We start from the raw sequence: 18,414 nt of genomic DNA on the forward strand, positions 1-18,414 counted from the left end.
CGAGTTAGAAGTGATAGTCAATACGTGAACACTTCACGCTCTCGGAAACTCTTCAATAGGAATGCATAGTGTGCAAAACTTTAACAGTGTTACTTTCAAAGCGAGGGGAGTCGATAAATACTTATACATATACGAGTACTCTACAAAATATGTCAATCGGGAAGATATATCAAATTGAATTTGAAGACAGACGTGAAATGGAAGCAATTCCGTGTTTCGTCTGATGAGTGTGGTGCCGGAGGCCTAATTTAAGTCCCTTTCTCTTTACCGCCCTTTTCTTATAAGCAGAGGATGGGAAGTGGAAGTAGATTTGACGATGGAGGAGATGGATAGGAAGGGGAAATATCTTCTTTATGTGTGTCTCCCCCTTCGTCGTATAAGGGTAGGCAACGCATTTGCAATTGCGGATGTCTATGGGCAGCGGTCGCTTCGCCATTTTGGCGGATTTAGGTGGCCGCTTGCTCGTTTGCCACCTTATGTTATAAAAAAAAATTAAAGTTTCCATTATTCAGTACAAAAATATTGTGATTAATTATAGTTGGAATCAACGTAATTATCGGAATTGTATTGAATGATTACTGTACCGTCAAATTGATGTGAGCTTTAATTATACGTATGCTAAATACGATCGGAAAATGATGATTAAAATCTATATATTATGATTATAAACCCCTTTTATGTAAGTATGTACCGCTGATATAAACTGTAATAATGATTTGTTTGCAGTAACATAACTAAAACTTTAAATTACATAATCCTTCAAGTTTTCAATTTATTCGTCTCTATGCTATTTGCTATCAACTTGCAAACGGACGGAGTTTATGAACTTTGTATTTTAGTTACTAATTTTATTGCAAGTCACTATTTACTGCTAAATTATATTTATTTTAAGACTCATACTATCAATACTAGCTCTATTCCGCGTAGTCGATCGCGCGAAAATAGCATACGAGTTATTTCAAACTATGATCTATTGTGCTTTATTTCATCGAGAATCGTTAAGCCGTTTTGGAGATATAAACCTCCATACATCCAATCTTCTGCATTAATTAGTATGTGTACACTAATCATGAAGAATGATTATTGTTGAATACAAGAATAAAATCGCAATTACTGTCATGAAACACGGCCGATCATTACATTCATACACCGTTAGATTTATCACAAACACAAAATGTCTATAATTAAAACTGAACCATTCATAGAGTATGAGTAACCGCACGACTACCTACAAATAAGTCATGACCATTTATTAAGGATTTAGCTTCAAATTAGAGTGGAAGTTCAAACATCCGACACATAAAATCAATAACTACATGGGTACTTGATATCGAATCAGATTTATAAGACACTAGATATCCCTCAAACTTGTCCATAAGAAAGTTCGAAAAAACTATAAAAGCAAGACCATTTAAACATCCAGATCTAGATGAATAGAACTGTTAAGTTACGTGGTAATAGTTCATTAGTGAGATTTGAACTGAGGTCAGGAAGTCGCAAGACTTTAGCTGTCCTGAATGTCACCAGTTAGTACGGTAATAAGGGCAAAGTTCAAATTCATGCGGTACCTTCCCCTCACAACCCTCCCCCTCTCCCGCCAATCACGATAACTCGGATCAGCATTCATTGCAATAAATTCAATTCAACGCCGTCGACCTTTGATAAAGTTGCGCTAACAGATTGCATAAACTCCTACATACTTGTAAATCCCAACAGTCTCTGCGTATCTTGTATGAGCGCATTCCAAACTGATAAATTTACCTATAAATGAAAAAATTGAATAAAGAACCAAAGGTTTTAATTCTACATAAGTAGCATTCTCGATTGACAGCAAGTTACAGTCCGTGTATGGCGAACCTCCAATGCTGATCGCACAACGCGAACTTTCAAGCAAGCCGTGTAACGCCTCAGAAATTAATCGTCATAATCCTCATGTACATTCAAAGTGCATTTAAGAATTATTTGTATTTCAAACAAAGTTTTAGAAGGGATTTCAACAGAACTAACCCATGGAGTATTTATTACCTATACTCTCTCATCAACAAACCATACTTCTACCCAACTTAACATTGACAAGTTGCAGGTCAACTCATCGTATTGAAGGAGTGGGAACAGAGTTAATAAACACTGCTGTCTAAAATTAACAATACAATTTGGATACGGAAAGTCTGATAACAGAGTGAAACAGAGATACTGAATCTAAACTTGAAGCCCTGGCGTTCGATTTAGTACGTTGGAAACATTCGCACTCTTCTAACCAACGTGCCAACTCGAAAGTGCACTTGAACGTTTTAAAAAACCAATTTTTATCCCTCTTACCTCAAAAAACAGAAACAAATTATTTGGGCAGTAAGGTTTCATCTATTCTTTGGGCTTTGAAAATAACGATTTATTTCATAAAAAATGTTGATATTTATAGTGGTTTAAAGAAATTTTATTGGAACGTGCTCGACGTTTAATCCCGAAGCAATTACAGTATTTTAAGCCGACGTGCAGTTTTTCACATAACTGATTGAAAGTGAAAATCGTTTATTTTTAATACTTCAATTTGTAAAACAAAAACTTGAGATCTCATATTTGCGATGGGATATTGGAATCTACATTGTAAAATAAAATTTAATTGTATGTGTAATAGAGTTGGTCTCCTCTTCATTTAAACATTCTGAAAATTTTTCTAAGTGTAGTGTATGAGAAATAAATGAATTTTATCTCTATATGAACTCGAGGGGAACGTTTAAAAACACATCCATAGGATACCTGGAAAGTATCTTCATACGTCTATTACGGTTACAAAATAACAAAACGCCTAACACCGAATCGTACCGTAAGCAAAAACAAACTTTATTATTGAACAAATGAGTCCATTTTACAAACAGGTTAGTCCAATCAAACGGCGTCTGTTTATTTCGGCAGTCTATTAATTTCACTGCCGCTCAAGTTATTTGTGTTGCACTGTAGTGCTGTCGAAGTTGAGGCATTGGTTAAACTAACCGATAATTAATAACGGAAATCGAAAGTCATTCGTTGTTAGTTTAAAGCAACGTTGTCAACGAAATCTAAGAACCGTCGTTCGGGAAAAAAATAAGAAACATCCACTAGCCCTTTATGTTTTTACTTCTGTATTTAAGGAGATTACCCTTATTTAAGATATATACTATATTAATCTACTACTATACTAATCTACACTAAGTGGGAACTTAGTGTAGATTTATTATAAGAAATCCAAACTAAGGGTAATCTCTATATTAAGCGTGACAGATAACAAATTAACAAAGGTATATTGTATATTGTTTGCTATTTTTGACATTGACTTGGATGGAGGTATTTTTACTTTACCACTAATTCATTAAACTTTTAATCAACGTTATTTCTGCAACTAGCAATACCAGGCAGGTGCAACTAGCAGCTAGTTTGCAATAAAATACTAACAGAACATTTAATTTTGTTACTTAGTTGGTCAGCAGTTTGGTAAACAGACGTAGACTTAGAAATCTAATACAGTCGACCATTTTGTTTCTAATCTTATCGCAGTTATTGCGCGCGAATGTGAGTATGGCCACTGATAAGTATGGAATTCTACAGTCGGTGTACTGTATTGTTATTCGATTGCGACAAATGTATTCAATCACTTCTTCGAAGTGTGAGATTAAGAATTTTATACATACCTTTATTCTTAAATTTCACTGAAATTTATTTAACACTTGGCTTCTATACCTGCAAAACTGTACAAGGACATAATTATCTTTTTTAAATTAATTGACCTGTTTTGTCTGAGCGTACATGCAGTAAAAACCTATTGTTATACAATGATAATGGACTTCCAAACTATATTACGACAGCCTTTAGTGGAAAATTAAATTCGTGGTTAATTGAAAGCTCTTTCGGTAGCAACGCGGAGTTTCATATTTGCATTATTTACTTTTGTTTTTTTATTTCCACGTGGACGGAGTCGCGGGCGAAAGCTAGTATAATGTAAAGTTCTTGCGTGCATGTTAGTTATGTCGGACATTACTGTGATTCCACAGAGTACTTTATATCTAATAAACTGTCTTTTTAAAGTACTGGGGGACCACTTATTGCCAATTGGCCGAATAAAGCGACTTCCTCTGGTGGATGTTATAATCATATTGTCTGAGTATCACAGACGACACATTTACGTAGTCATGTCTAATGTCCTCTCATATTCATCATCAGCTCCTAACTGAAGGGCTCAGAGCTAACTCTATGTTACGAGTGAAAAGGCCATCATCAGCCACGTTAGCCCAGTAAGTGCGGGATGTTGAGTTCACACATAAATATACACCTAAATTATATACATATGATATCGAATAACACATTGGTACACGGGATAAGAACCCAAGACCTGTATATTACAAGTCAAGTGCTTACGCCCCAGAACTATCGTCGCTTTCGTCCGATATACGTAATGTAAATTTCTTACGATTAGGACATTTTTGAAATGAATAGACCAGCGCTTGACACGATCCCTGTTGTTAGGAAATGATGACAATAACAATTACATCTCAGATGTAAATGGAACTAAAGGATGTAACTCTTTTCTTCGAATATATCTATCAGTGATGATGACAACTGTACATAGAGTCTGCATCTGATAGGTGGGCGGTAGGTGCGAGTCACGAAGGTCAGTAGTGCGCGTGCGCAGTTCGCAGCGTGCGGTCGTTCAGTTGAGCGCGCGCCGAACACTCAGTCGCATGACTTCGCGCAGAACGACCGACTCTACCGACCCGGCATAACCTGGCACCTATGTGTACATCATAAAACCCGAGCTATGGTGTGACCGCAACCAACCGAGTACCTAGCTCCGGGATCTAACAGGTTGGCTATTGTTCTCAGTTTATGACATTTCATGCGTACTCGTTGTTGGCGTAAGACCAAAGTTTTGAGGCAAAACCGTGAACACTTGAAATTATTTAACGTTTGTTTTGTGTGCGTCATGGTTAGTTACGGTTAAAACGCGAGTGCTAGTGTAACGCAAATATAATTAATAACAAAGTCATAGGAATTATTCATGGGTTAAGATAACAAGAATCTGCGACGATAGCGTTGAGGAGGAATTAAAACTTAAGAACAGGTAAATACAATAATTAAATCATTAATAGCATATTATGCGGATATTAAACTATGTAATCTTATATAGAAATCTTAACACGTGAGCAAACTAAATTTTTACTTAGAACGTAAGTAATAATATACTAACAGACAATACATAAATCTGAGCTGAGGTTTTCTTTAATGGAATCCGTCTAAGATCGCTCGAATTATACATAATCTATATTCTAATTTCCAATCCTCTTGAAATTTTGTTGCAATTAATATGACCAAATTATGGTGATGACACATCCTGCACAAGATATCTGCTGTTAATATCACTAGGTCCTGACATTTAAGAACTATTTTTTTTTCTTTAATTAATGAGTTTGTCAAATTATTTGATTTGTCTTTCGATTCGCCTTGTCTTCATTTAAAATGACGAATTAGGTCTAAAGCCAAGGAAGCACCGAAGAGATCGTCAGCCAACCAGAGAAAATCCTCGAATGTGTAATTAAAAAGTATATACAACCTAAATAAAGCTTTAGAACCATTTAATAGGTCTCAATAATAAATAACAACCATTAAAAAAATCATAATTATATTGCCCAAAATTCAAAAACTAGTTATGTAACGGGTCCGTCCGTCCAGTTTCGGCGCGGCTCGATGTTCTTAATGAGATGGAAACCTTTTAACGACACGTTTGTATCGCTTGAAGGATTTAAAAAAATGTAACCGTGTTACCCTTTGCGGTTAAGGCACAAACTGACGGTCCCTAAGTAAACTCGAGTAAAAGGACAATTTTACATGCATTAGGTGTATCTCGAGTCCTATTTATCACACTGTAATTGTTTATGAATCTACATTCAAAGGCTTCTTAAAGAAATATAGAAAAGATCTGTCTTCGGTTTAAAGCTATACCTTCTTCCATCAATGGCCTAACTACTTTAAAACGTACAAGTTACGCTGAAACTCTTGAATTTTGAATCATTTTCTGTATGCTTTTTTTTTACTTTTTTACTACATAAAAGTACCTATCAATGTTATACAACATCACTTTATTAAATCTCATACTGTACACAGAAAAAAGAAATTTAAAAATATGCAATAGCGTAAATCTCTCTGATTTACATAATTTAGGATACTATTAAGATAGAAATGTGTAGTTTATAAATGCTTTCTTCAGCAATAACATCACAATTAGGTTTTATACATTTCCATGTAAGTCCATCATAAGAACATGTTACTGATGCAAGATGTCCTAGATATAAATGATTTACATTATTTATTACGCGAATTTAATGAATCACTTCTTTTCTTTTGTTTACCTTTGTACGTGACTTATCTTGTAAATATTGATACGAGACGTGACATTATATTTAAGAACAAATGTTTTAATTAGAACTTACCAAATTAAGAACATGTTAACATCAAGACTATCTTTATTTCTTATATAATATTAGCACTTGCTACTTCGTTATTTATAATATTAGTAAGATTCGTTTCATGTTAATCTATACTAGTATTATAAGGAGGAAAGAGTTGTATTTTTGGATTTTTGCATACATTCAATTCACATAAAAACTACTGGGCCGATTTTAAAAATTCTCTCACCATTGTAAAGGTAATTCATCTGTGAGTAACATAGGCCATGTTTTTTTTTATTAATTTTAAAATCCACGCGGGTGTAGTCGCGAGAAACAGCTAATTTTTCATATGCAAGTTTTAGATTCTATTTTAAAACACTTCTATTCAACGCGACTCTATGCTAATAAACGCTACGGGTTTTTCCGCATTGCTAAGGTCATCTTATTATTTATCACGTCTTATGACATTTATCGTAAATATTTTGCATGCATAATAAATCTTCTGATACGTAGATGTTTTGAAGTACAAGTGCATGTTTATAATTTTCCTAGGAAATTTGTAAGGAGCCGAACCATCACATACTCCTGTCGCTTTATGAATAGATAAGAAACCACACCTCTATGGTTATTACGATAAAAGGATAGCGTTACAAAATAATATACTGTTTACTAATATTATATATGCGATAGTTTGTCCATCCCATTAGAGGAAGTTTGAAAGTAGCGCCAGTGGTGGAGAAATTGAGAAGCAAAAGGTTAGCGTGGTATGGACATATTATGCGACGAAATGATGGGGACATAAACCAGAAAGTGTTGAGATTGAATGTGGATGGCTACAAAGGAAGAGGAAGACCGAAGAAAGTATGGATGGATTGTGTGAAGGAAGATATGCTTAAGAAAGGAGTGGATTCAGATATGACGGCTGATAGAGATGTATGGAAGAGCAGCACATACTGTGCCGACCCTCCGTAAGGGATAAGGGCAAGTGGATGATGATGAGTTTGTCCATCCCAACTTTTGGATGGATAGATAGATGGCTGTTAATAAATAACTAAAACGGTTTACCGAATTAGGATTCGCATAGCGGTAGAACATAGTCTGGAAGAATACTGCTACATAAGTTTTTTTTAAATTATGCGTGGATCATAACGCGGCAAAATGGATGAGAATGGCTAAAAAGATAGAGGGAGATCGAAGAAAGTATAGATGGGTTGTGTGAAGGAGGATATGCTTAAGAAGGTAGTGGAATCAGATATGACGGATGATAGAAATGTATTGAAGAGCACATACTGTGCCGACCCTGCGTAGGGTGAAGGGCAAGTTGATGATTATGAAGTCGCGGCAAAAGCTACTAATGTTTAAATTAAAATCTTCAATTCTCTAAAATTTTCATGTCGTTTAATATTGTCACTCTGAAAGCTTAATTCGCCCGAGAATTTATTACGTAATTCACAAAGTCTTTCAGTAGCACTAGCGAGTTTAATTACGACTGGACTGGACATGGCTTTCATACAAAATCACTACGTTCTAGGAAACCTACAGATATAGCAAAATATTACGTTTTTTGTATTTGCTTTTGCATTACATAGAAACATTTGGTTGGCAGTACTGTAATTAAAAAATGATAAAAAGCTTTTTGTATTTGCATAACGCATATATGCTGTGAATTGCGAAAAACTAGATTTTTGGTACATATAAGTTCTGGCGTAAAATTCGCATAAAATATACCATTGTTTTGATACCAAAAATTAAACATTTTGAAATGAAAATCCCTAACATGTCGCTAACAACTACTACTATTCCTACTAATCACTAAGATATTTCAATCTAAATAAACTTTTATAATGATAGTAGGTAACCGTTGTTGTGGTATTATTATTGAAATGATGCAATGATAGCACACAACTTTGTTTCCTAGTGTATATTCACAAAACCTTCTATGTGTGCTCGGTAAGTGTGAACATAGAGCCTCTGTTATACTAGTTTCACACCAGGTAAGATCACTGAGAAAGAGCAGTAGGATTAGCCGTATTACTATAGTTTAAACGCACACAGACATAACAGTATTGTTTCGTAGTAAGTGTCCATCTAACAATAGAAATACCTCCCGGTTTGACTGTTCTGCCTTATTCTACCCTCGTGTGAAACTAGCATCAGGGCCTCGGTCACACAAGGCGGCACTCTCAAGGTGGTTTTAAGAAATAAGATTCAGTATAAACAAACAACGAAAACCGTAACAATGTAAACAGACGAAATACTTGGAACGGACAAATGACATCATAATATTTGATTACCATGTACACATGGAACTAAGATGAAGTGTCAACAGGTATGTAATTCTAAGTAAATACGGCATTTGCATCTGAATGATACCACTATCTGCTTTCAAAGAATGTAAATGAAAATAATATCATGTAATACATGTTTATTGAGAGTGTAAACACAAAGGTATCAAGGCTTTTCAATAAATGCCCTTTATTTTATCTTTAGTCCTATTTTGCTATTACACATAGGGAAAGTGTGCAAATTCCCGGGATATATTCAAAGCTTTCTCGTGGTTTCATTTAAGTTCACAGATTTAATGATGAATGTTTAAAGACTCTTCATAAATTGCTATTTAAATATCTTGTATTTTTTTCAAATTTCACAACTGGTCGCCATTCAATTTTTTAGCTTTATGCACTTATCGTTTTTTAAGAAAATTTTTTCACTAAGCAATATCTGATTTACTAAACGGAAAGGTTTAACGTTATAAGCCCAATGAGCCGTGTAATCCGATAACTAAATCAAATTAATAAATTTTATTAGTTTTTTCATAAACACGATTCAAGTAATTTTAATATTTCAATCATAGAAAATCTATGACGTAAGAAGCATTATTATTTGAATATCGATAAAGGTCGAAACGCTTGTTTAATAATAGAATATGATATTGTATTTTGGTTACGAAAGTATAGTATCAATTAATTATTGTTTAATGGTAGTTTTGCAACAAATAAATTTATGATAAATTCTCTCATTATAGTACAAATTTAAAATTAACTATTTTAACCTAAAAGTTACGTTAGGAATTCCGATTATTAATCTTTGAAACGGAATAAAGTTTAGTTCGTCGTTTATTCATTTAATCTAATAAGACCTTTTTAAAGAAGTTGCTATTATTGATTGTGATGCATTTTAGAGGTATTTAAAAACGGTACTTAAGTAATAAAAAAGAAGAAAGCAATCAATTCGTGTCACTTATGAAGTGGTGAAAGTACAAAAATATGTGCAACACAATACCTTTTATCGTGTCGCTAACCTTTGTAATGTAGGCCACACACGTTAGGTTTTGCATGACTGTTCTATCTTACACGCAAAACCTACAAATCCTAGCGTTTGTGACAAAACTGTACAATTATGTACTATGAAACTGTTATGCTTCTAGGCTATGCGGTAACCGTCATGCAAAACGTAACGTGTGTGACATGCATTAAGGGAATGTTCCAACAGTTTGTGACGCATCTCTCTTGCATCCAATGCATTCGAGTTGATTCATTTCTTTAACCTTAGCAAGAATTTATAACGAATCAAGATAACCAACAACAGTTCAAAGTGCAATGTTAAATTTTGACAATTATGTTTAAAAATACATGAAAATAATTATTGTTGTCTCTGTTCTTCTAAGATAATAGATGGCAGTATATTTACTTGGAGATATTGAAAATTCACGATATCAAGTAAACATACGTAAGACTGACATTCTATACTATTGTAAAGACATTTGTATTTTGGTTGTAATGAATAATGTCAAAAATTACTGGACCAATCCAAAATGTTTTTCGCCATTGTAAATCAACAATATCACTTAGTAATAGTCTATAATTATTACTATTTCATTTAATTCCGCGCGGACGAAGTCGTCAGCAAAAGGTAGTTAAATATGAAAGAGCAACTATCATTATCTCTCTATCACGTTAAGGAATTTAGATTTTACAGTGGAACATTATTTTCTTAATAGTACATAACATCATGATGTTTAAAACAAAATAGTTACGGATAATCGCTTTTATGTTACAATCGTTTGTATCACGTCTCTATGATGTAATCTTTATTATGACGATGTTTTACAAGATATTTGTACCCATGACCTTTTTAAGGTACATAATCTTTATCTTAACTCGAAAATATATACTGTTGGTATGAAATTATGTGTGTTTCAACAATGGAAACCCGCGGTGAATACATTAACTATGTATTGACGTAAAGAGGAAAATAATTGGATTATTAGTAAGAATATCTGTAATGAGAAAGACTATGACAAAGTGGTTTTGATAAACCTTTTGTTAAATAGAATACGCTTTTAACTAAATAATGCAAAGGTGAACTGTCTTTTTTTTAACTACAATATCTAATCGTCAAGTTAAATAAACATTAAAAATTACCGACGGTGTCTCAAATAATTGGGTAATTACATACATTGCAATATACAAAACGCTTTTATCTAAAGCGGATTAAAAGAAATTTTAATCACAATTTTTTGTGTTGACTTGTAACGATTGACTCGTCGGAGACTTCAGTTTTATGTAACCATAATTAGTCAAAAATGAAACAATTTTGTACAGTTAGTAAATATGTTCCCTTAAATCTTTTTTAAGATCAATTAGTTACGCAATACTTTAAAAACTCTACTAAAACTTCGTGTGTTAGTACATGACTGGCTAGAGGAATAAAATTTATAATTAGTTAAGTCTAAAGTAGAGCCAAGTTATTTAACAGACTATACAAAATGCATAAGTTTTAGTTTGGATACTACAAAAAAGTTACTATAAAAAATTCTCAACGGGGGAAAGCGCTGCTACACCCCTAGAGAATCGAAAAAAGTAAAATTGATAAAAAAAACTACTACGTATAAGTCCATGCTAATGACAACTTCGACCCTCCCCCCTTCTCTTCTAGACTTAGCCTATATTATCGCCTGGCGACGCCCACGTGGATAATTATATCATTTTAATGTATTTAAAAAAGTGATATCGCATTTAAAATAATGAAATGTTAATAAAAAATGAACACTGAAACATTATTACCTAAAGAAACCGTTAAATGTCACTTAAGTTTGAAGCTCAACGGAATTGGGCGAGCGGAATGATCGGCAACAACGATAAATCCATAGCGAACGCACCGAATCTAAAATAACTTGAGACACATAATTAGCATAGCGGACAGACGCCTCAAGGATAATGTCTTCTTATTGATACAAATTCTTGCATTATAATGTACAAGCTGTTGCCCGCGACTTCGTCCACGAGGTATTAGAAAGCATACGAACTATATAAATTACAAAAAGCTACGTATCCCTCAGGAGCCGGACATTTCTCGGGGATGAAGCTTATCCCATGTGTACTCCACACTTTGTTTTATATCTGTGCCGAATTTCAATAAGATACTTTGAACCGTTGCAGAATAATCGAGTAAACATTATAAAACTATATTAATGAATCCCACGGTAACCGTAACTATTCCCAGGATAAAAAGTAGCCTATGTGTTCTTCCAGACTATGCTCTAAACCTGTGCCAAATTTCATGGAGATCCGTTCAGCCGTTTAGGCTACAAACGCTAACAAACATCGATCCATCCATCCATCTAAACTTTTGCATTTATAATATTAGTATGATATGACTAAGAAGTAAGATTTTTACACATGTTCTAATTTAGACACATCTCCGTCGACAAAATAAGATAAAACACCTCCCGCTTTCACTAATGTGATATTTTACATCCTTAACGTTGCAAAACCGTAAGCGAATTGTATTACATCAATTGACAAAAAATACAACACTATTTGATCGTTTCTTTACTTCAACGAAGGTATAAAAGGGGGTCAACAATATAACACAGTCGCGCTATCATTATCAGTTCGATAGCCTTGCTAAAATCAGTGTCGGCGCTTCGACGAGCTGTGAATGGCCAACACCTAGCCACATATCTGATAAGGGGGACGATAACGTCTCTGCGCGAAGTTGACTCACTACGGTGCAAGCTGTTGCCCAAGCTGGAATCTACTTTAAATGTTTTTATAACGTTAACAACGTCATTGTTAGTACAAAGAGGAATAACATCAAGATCACGTACATATTATGTATGTATGTATGTATTTTAATGTGGAATTATTAAATCTTTCTTCTATTGTTGCACTATCGGTTAGTGAATAATCATTATCTTAGTGTAGTTTAACTTCATAGACCATAAAACAGATTTGTTTGTACCAGCGGTACTTTTCAAAGATAAGGAATAAACCAGATGTTAACTACCTAATATTGATCAACTTAAGAACATGCGAAACATCCGAGAAACTGCAAGTGTATATAAAAGTGACAATGATTTTTCCAGAATAAAGGTGTTGCGATGGTGACATGACGTATACGCAGCAGTAGCATGCGTGGTCCAGCGCTGTGGGTGACGTACGCGCTTCCAGCGCTGGTCGTGCTACTGACGTGCGGCAAGGCCCAGCCTGCGCCAACGCTCTGCGATGATGACGCCTGTCGCTGCGACCCCTTCACCCGGCTCATATGCAACTGTACCCACGATTACAACGTAAGCAATACCGATTAATTTGATCAGGCATAAAGATATAGTTAAATAGCCGTACAACCGATGTATACGTAGATTTATAGAAGGCGAATGCAAAATCGGAACTTAAGAACTGTAAGTTTAAAACCACTACCATTACGTCACATTGAATCTATCCGATAAACTAAATTAAGGAATATCCCGAGAAGACCGCAACAATTTATGAACAAAGTTAGTCTCGAGATGTTCAAAGTAACCGCAGTCGAATTCTCACATTGCGACGTCTATTAGTGGTGTATGAAGGCCTTTGTATATCTATTCAATAAATTGCGACGATAGTCGACTAGCGCGGATATTGCATAAATAGGCATGGGCTTGTGGATATTTCACAAAATACTCGTGGAGTTATTATACTTTCACGTTGGTTATAAAAGATGTAATTTCATTTACAATATATTCGCGATTCAACAATTATTAGTTTCATTTAAACAATATGATATCGGGTGCAATTTTATTTCAGGAGGTGACGCTGCGACCGGACGGGCCGTACCGCGTGCCGTCCACAGCGTCCGGTATCGTGATCGACGGCTGCAGCAGAGTTCACTTTCTTTCCGACACGATCCGTGGCCTTATCCACCTCCGCAACGTGGAGATCAGGAATGTCGCCCACGCCGTTATCAACGAACGAGCCCTCGCCTGGTCGCCCTTCTCACGGGATAGTGAACTGAACCCCGGACTCCGCATAACTATCCACAACAGCACCGTCAATGAGGTCGCCTCGCACGCGGTACAAGGTCGAGTCGACGACATCACGATCACCAACAGTCGCATCAGCAACCTAAAGCCCTTCGCTTTTTCTAGTCTATCAGGAGTCAAAAACATAGATTTAAGCAATAATATATTCGATAACATCGAAATCCAAGCGTTCAAAAAATTCTCAACATTGAATTTTGTACTGCGAGGCGGTGAGATCGGATTTATTCCTAGCAGATTCCTATCGGACGTGGAAGTAACCAATTTGTTCCGTGTAGAGGGCGTTACCATCGAACATTTATCGAGTTTGGCATACCTCGTTCATTCACCAAAGAGAGTGCTGATTGAAAGCAACAAAATTGATACCATGGACGGTGACGGTTTTCATTTAGTTTCTCAGGGACCAATTACATTTAGAAATAATACAGTGAATACGTTAAGAAAGGGTGCATTGTTCGGTTTAAGTGTCGATTTAGACGTGCTGTCCACATTCGGTCGGCAAGAGTTGTTGTTAGATAATAATACAGTGACGGACTTGATGCCATCGTCTCTTATTTTTAATCGTTCGAGTTTGACTTTACGTGTTGACGGTTTGAACATAAATGTAACGTGTAGTTGCCAGTTGGCGGAGCAGTGGCGGGAAGTGCTCAAGGAGCAGGGGGGCACCATCACCTGCTGGTACGAGCTGGAGAATCATTTCGTATCTTTTCCGACTTACATCAACAGCAGATGTGGTGTATTCAAACAGAACTTTTGGATATATGTCGTGGTGGGTGTGATATTGGTTATGATTGCGGCGGCTATTGCGATATTTTTCATCGTGAGACACGAGAACGAAAAGAAGAAGAAATTGCAGATAGTAATGCCTGACGGTAAGACGTACAGAGAGACGGAGTTCCATATAGTGGTAGAGAGAGCTGAGCTCCTTACCACTGACCTATAACCAAGAGACATAAGCTTTTTTAATAAGAGAACATGAAAAGTTATCCTGTTTCTCTCCTACCTCAATGTGCCGTCAGAGAATTATGTGCCAAGTTTAGTTGTTATGTTGATCAGTATTATAGAAGCGAGGAACAATATGTTTAGGTATCGCTTGTTTATTTATATTGTGGGAAACATTGTTTAAATACAATAAAGTACAAAATGTTATAATCAATGTTTTATTGTTTACTATCACTTTTAAGCAGATAAATTATATGAAGAAAAAGAAATTATGTTTTCTTAGTATTAATAAATATAGTTATGATTTTACTTTACTTCTCAATTCTATATATTGCTAAAGCGAATGTAACTGATATTGTTTATTTAGGGCACGAATAATACATAAGTTATTAGAAACACTTATGTGTACGCTTGCGACGAATACGCGAATGTCCTAAACCCTGCCGTGCTCTCCTTGAGCGAATGCAGTATTTACAGTAATGTAACTACTTATTTAGTAAAGCCTCACAGTAAAAAGTGTAGAGTCGTCCAATCGACTGATTTAATTAATATTTTATTATGCTAGTTGTACTTGTGTTAATGTGCTATAGTAAAAAAACATATAAGCGCCCTGATGTTGATAAATGATAACTATAAAGTGAAGTTCAGCTAAGTAAGTAGCCTAGATGTTATTCACTTCATCACTTCATCGAGACCCTTTGAGAGAAATGGAGATACTTACTTTTATAAACATCAATCCGTCTAAAGTTTCGCATTTATATTCGAAAACATTAGTTTGAAAATGGTGGAAATTAAAAATGTAATTGAATTTAAGCTAGGCGTCTATTTGTTCTTCTAGTGATGATCTCCTTGGGTTAATATTTGCTTGCGTAGTTCTTTAGAAGTATAAAATGACATATAATACAAAGTAAAACAAGTAATATGAAAATATAAATTTAATTCCAAAGAACAATTACGTTCGTATATTAGTGACTACTTTTTGGATGAAAGTAATACCTATATTAAGTTTTTAACAGTAATATTTAAGATAGCGCTAGCAGCTGCGAAATATTGCAATGCATTGTATTTCTTATAAAATAATATAAATTATAAAGATATCTGGAGACATAATGATAGAAAATAAACATTAATTCATTCTTCATACGTCCGCAAAAGCAGGTAGTTTTTTCTTATAGTAACAGCTTTCCTTACATAAATGACGCTTAAAGATTTTCATAAAAGTGCTGGATCATGCTATTGCTCTTCATGTATGTAGGTTAACAGAAGGAATAAAATCTCTGCTTACAGCTGAATACTAAAACGACATTTAAATATGTAAAGGCCACGCTTAATAGCTGGTTAACATAATTCCAATAGCGAACAGATTTCTCTGGCATACAACTGGCATAATGTTAAACTAAAGGGCATCAGTGCACCCATACAATCGACGCCAAGCCTGCGCTACGGTCGAAATGTAAACCAAACATAAACTTCAAAGTTAATCGAAATTTTGACATCTTGTCTTGTCAGATTTTCTTCGGCATTTACTAATTGAAGCATTTAACATTCGTTTCAGTATACAACCGTAAAGCCCTCAAAATTTGATAACTGTAGATATCTGGAAACTACTATCTAAAACTTACCGGGATAGTTTCTGTCCGTCGAGGACTTGATGTATAGTTGGCAATGTTGCGAGATCCAAGCCTCGGGCTATGAAGGTCATCTCAGTATTGTCTAGAGGAGGCTCGCCCTCTTGTGGCAGCCCCCATGTTGTCAGATATTGGATGTCAGCCAGGGTCTCTAATGAATACATAATTATTTTAATATCACAATAATAACACCGATCTGACTGAAATATATGATACATAAGTAAGAACCATCAAAAATTTAATTTAAAGAGATAATTGCACTTATCTTCCAAAACTATCTATACTAGCCTTGTTTATACTTAGTGCTACTGTAACCACACTAAAGTACACCCTTAGTGATCTTATGACTGCGGCACTCATATATATATATATATATATATAAAAGTTGCACTGTGTAAGCACGTGCTATATTCGACAAAAAAAAACTTGGCTACTTTAAATTCCGAGGTGTATATTGTTTAGTATACAATACCAAAGGTACACCTGCAAGAATTTATTCCAATCACGGTCTTCATAACGCAGCTGCACATATGGGAGGTATAAAGCGCTGGGGAAAACGCTATGCTCCTATGTACGGAATTGCATATACTCTATGTAAGAAGAGAAGTCTAGGAAAACAAGATATTCTGTGGGATTTTATTTCTGTGGGTCAGTTGTAGCACACTTGTCCCTAAGCTAAGCGAAGGTCCCTTTCCCTTCAATGCTCTATGATATTATCAACTTGAATTAAGTTAGCTTACTGAGAGAAGTATACGGCAGCTCCAAGTCTGGTGCTAGAAGTCGCGAGGCGCACGCCGCGCCGGCGTACACCAGCTCCATCTCGAGTAATGATAAACCATTACGTTGCGTAGTGAATGGTGCGTCTTCGTAGCCCACGCACAGACAGCGAAAACCGAAACGGTTGTCTGGACCACTGCAGCACAAGTGTTTATTTACAAAAGTGAATGAAATAGTGGAGTCTTTAGTGTTAAAGTTTTTGTATGGTAATAGATCATATTTCACGCCGTGATAACAAACTGAATCAAATCAAATCTTAATGCAAAACAGAGAAATCTTACTAATATGATAAGTGCGAAATTTGAGGTGGATGGATGTATCTTTGTTAGAGTTTGTAGCCTAAACGGCTGAAAGGATCTCGATAAAAATTGGTCTAAGAGGATAATCTGGAAGGATACAAAGGCTACTCGCTTTTGTTTTTTTAATTCCCACTCGGGCGGAGTCACATGCGAAAGCTAGTTTAAAAATAAAAATATAGATAGAATGGGATGGAAAAAAATTAGGTCGCGAATGAAACGGTAGACTTCCTTAGGCCCTTTCAGCGTTTGTTTGCTTCATTTGAAAATGCATAACAACATAATAAAATTATTATTTTACTAATTCAGAATCGATGTATTTGGAATTATGTATTTATACTTACTTGTCAATTTTGTAGTCACTGAGATAATCGGAGGCTGTCTCCAGTGAAAATATAACTTCATTTCCAGGAACCAAAATAGCTTTCTGAGGATATTCAGAAGCGCTGTAACAAATAATAATTATTAGCATATTTACAACAATTTAGAGTTAGTATATTTTATACAGAAGCAGGGTGTAGCTATTAAGTGTACAACTGTGCTAACTCTGTGTAGGAATAAGGAGGGATGATGTTTTTAATGAAGTAACATTTCAACTTACACGTTAGCAAGTCGCGGTGTCACACTAAAGTAGACTTTGTTGTGATGCGTGCAGTTAGTCTCGAGATCTCCTTCATCATTGAAGTCATCCTGTTCGCCTTCCTCCGCGGACAGCAGAATACGCCGCTAAAAAAATAATTATATATGTATCCGCAATGTTGGTCGATAATATTTAAATTTAGCTTATTTTCTTAAAAGGTTAATTATCATGGATTTATAGAAACCTATTTTGTTCTTTAATGTGATTTAAAAACATATTTTTAAAGGCTGAACGGATTTTGATAAAATTTGGTGTACATGTAGAGCAAAGTCTGGAAGAACACATAGTCTACTCACTTTTTTTAATTCCACGCGAACGGAGTCACAGGATAAAGCTAATAATGAATAAATGAAAGTTCTACCTTGTATACTTTACGGAAGGGGGACTCAGAGATGAGTGGCTCCTTGGCGGC

At 35.2% G+C, this 18,414-nt stretch overlaps 2 protein-coding genes across 6 annotated transcripts in view; one reads left to right on the forward strand and one right to left on the reverse strand.

Annotated features, from left to right (window-relative positions):
• Positions 1-4,664: 4,664 nt before the first annotated feature.
• Positions 4,665-14,871, forward strand: LOC106110077. 5 transcript variants are annotated; one of them, XM_013291764.1, is made up of 3 exons: positions 4,665-5,092; positions 12,787-12,990; positions 13,487-14,871. In XM_013291764.1, exons 2-3 carry the CDS (start codon positions 12,832-12,834, stop codon positions 14,660-14,662), a joined length of 1,335 nt encoding a protein of 444 aa, XP_013147218.1. In that variant the 5' UTR covers positions 4,665-5,092; positions 12,787-12,831; the 3' UTR covers positions 14,663-14,871. The 5 variants fall into 5 exon arrangements, with proteins under 5 accessions (XP_013147218.1, XP_013147220.1, XP_013147222.1 ...); XM_013291766.1 differs by having other exon boundaries at positions 4,665-4,836; XM_013291768.1 differs by lacking the exon at positions 4,665-5,092 and adding an exon at positions 12,441-12,596.
• Positions 14,872-15,475: 604 nt separating this feature from the next.
• Positions 15,476-18,414, reverse strand: part of LOC106110066 (E3 ubiquitin-protein ligase MYCBP2-like) — an 18,379-nt gene continuing 15,440 nt past the window's right edge. The window contains exons 26-31 of the mRNA XM_013291751.1: positions 18,364-18,405; positions 17,964-18,088; positions 17,707-17,808; positions 17,030-17,202; positions 16,284-16,440; positions 15,476-15,536 (exon numbers count right to left, since the gene is read on the reverse strand). Coding sequence (XP_013147205.1) covers positions 15,476-15,536; positions 16,284-16,440; positions 17,030-17,202; positions 17,707-17,808; positions 17,964-18,088; positions 18,364-18,405 — 660 coding nt within the window. The remainder of the gene's footprint in view (positions 15,537-16,283; positions 16,441-17,029; positions 17,203-17,706; positions 17,809-17,963; positions 18,089-18,363; positions 18,406-18,414) is intronic.

This window comes from Papilio polytes, unplaced genomic scaffold, assembly GCF_000836215.1.
Source record: "Papilio polytes unplaced genomic scaffold, Ppol_1.0 DF820889.1, whole genome shotgun sequence".
Taxonomy (NCBI): Eukaryota; Metazoa; Arthropoda; class Insecta; order Lepidoptera; family Papilionidae; genus Papilio; species Papilio polytes.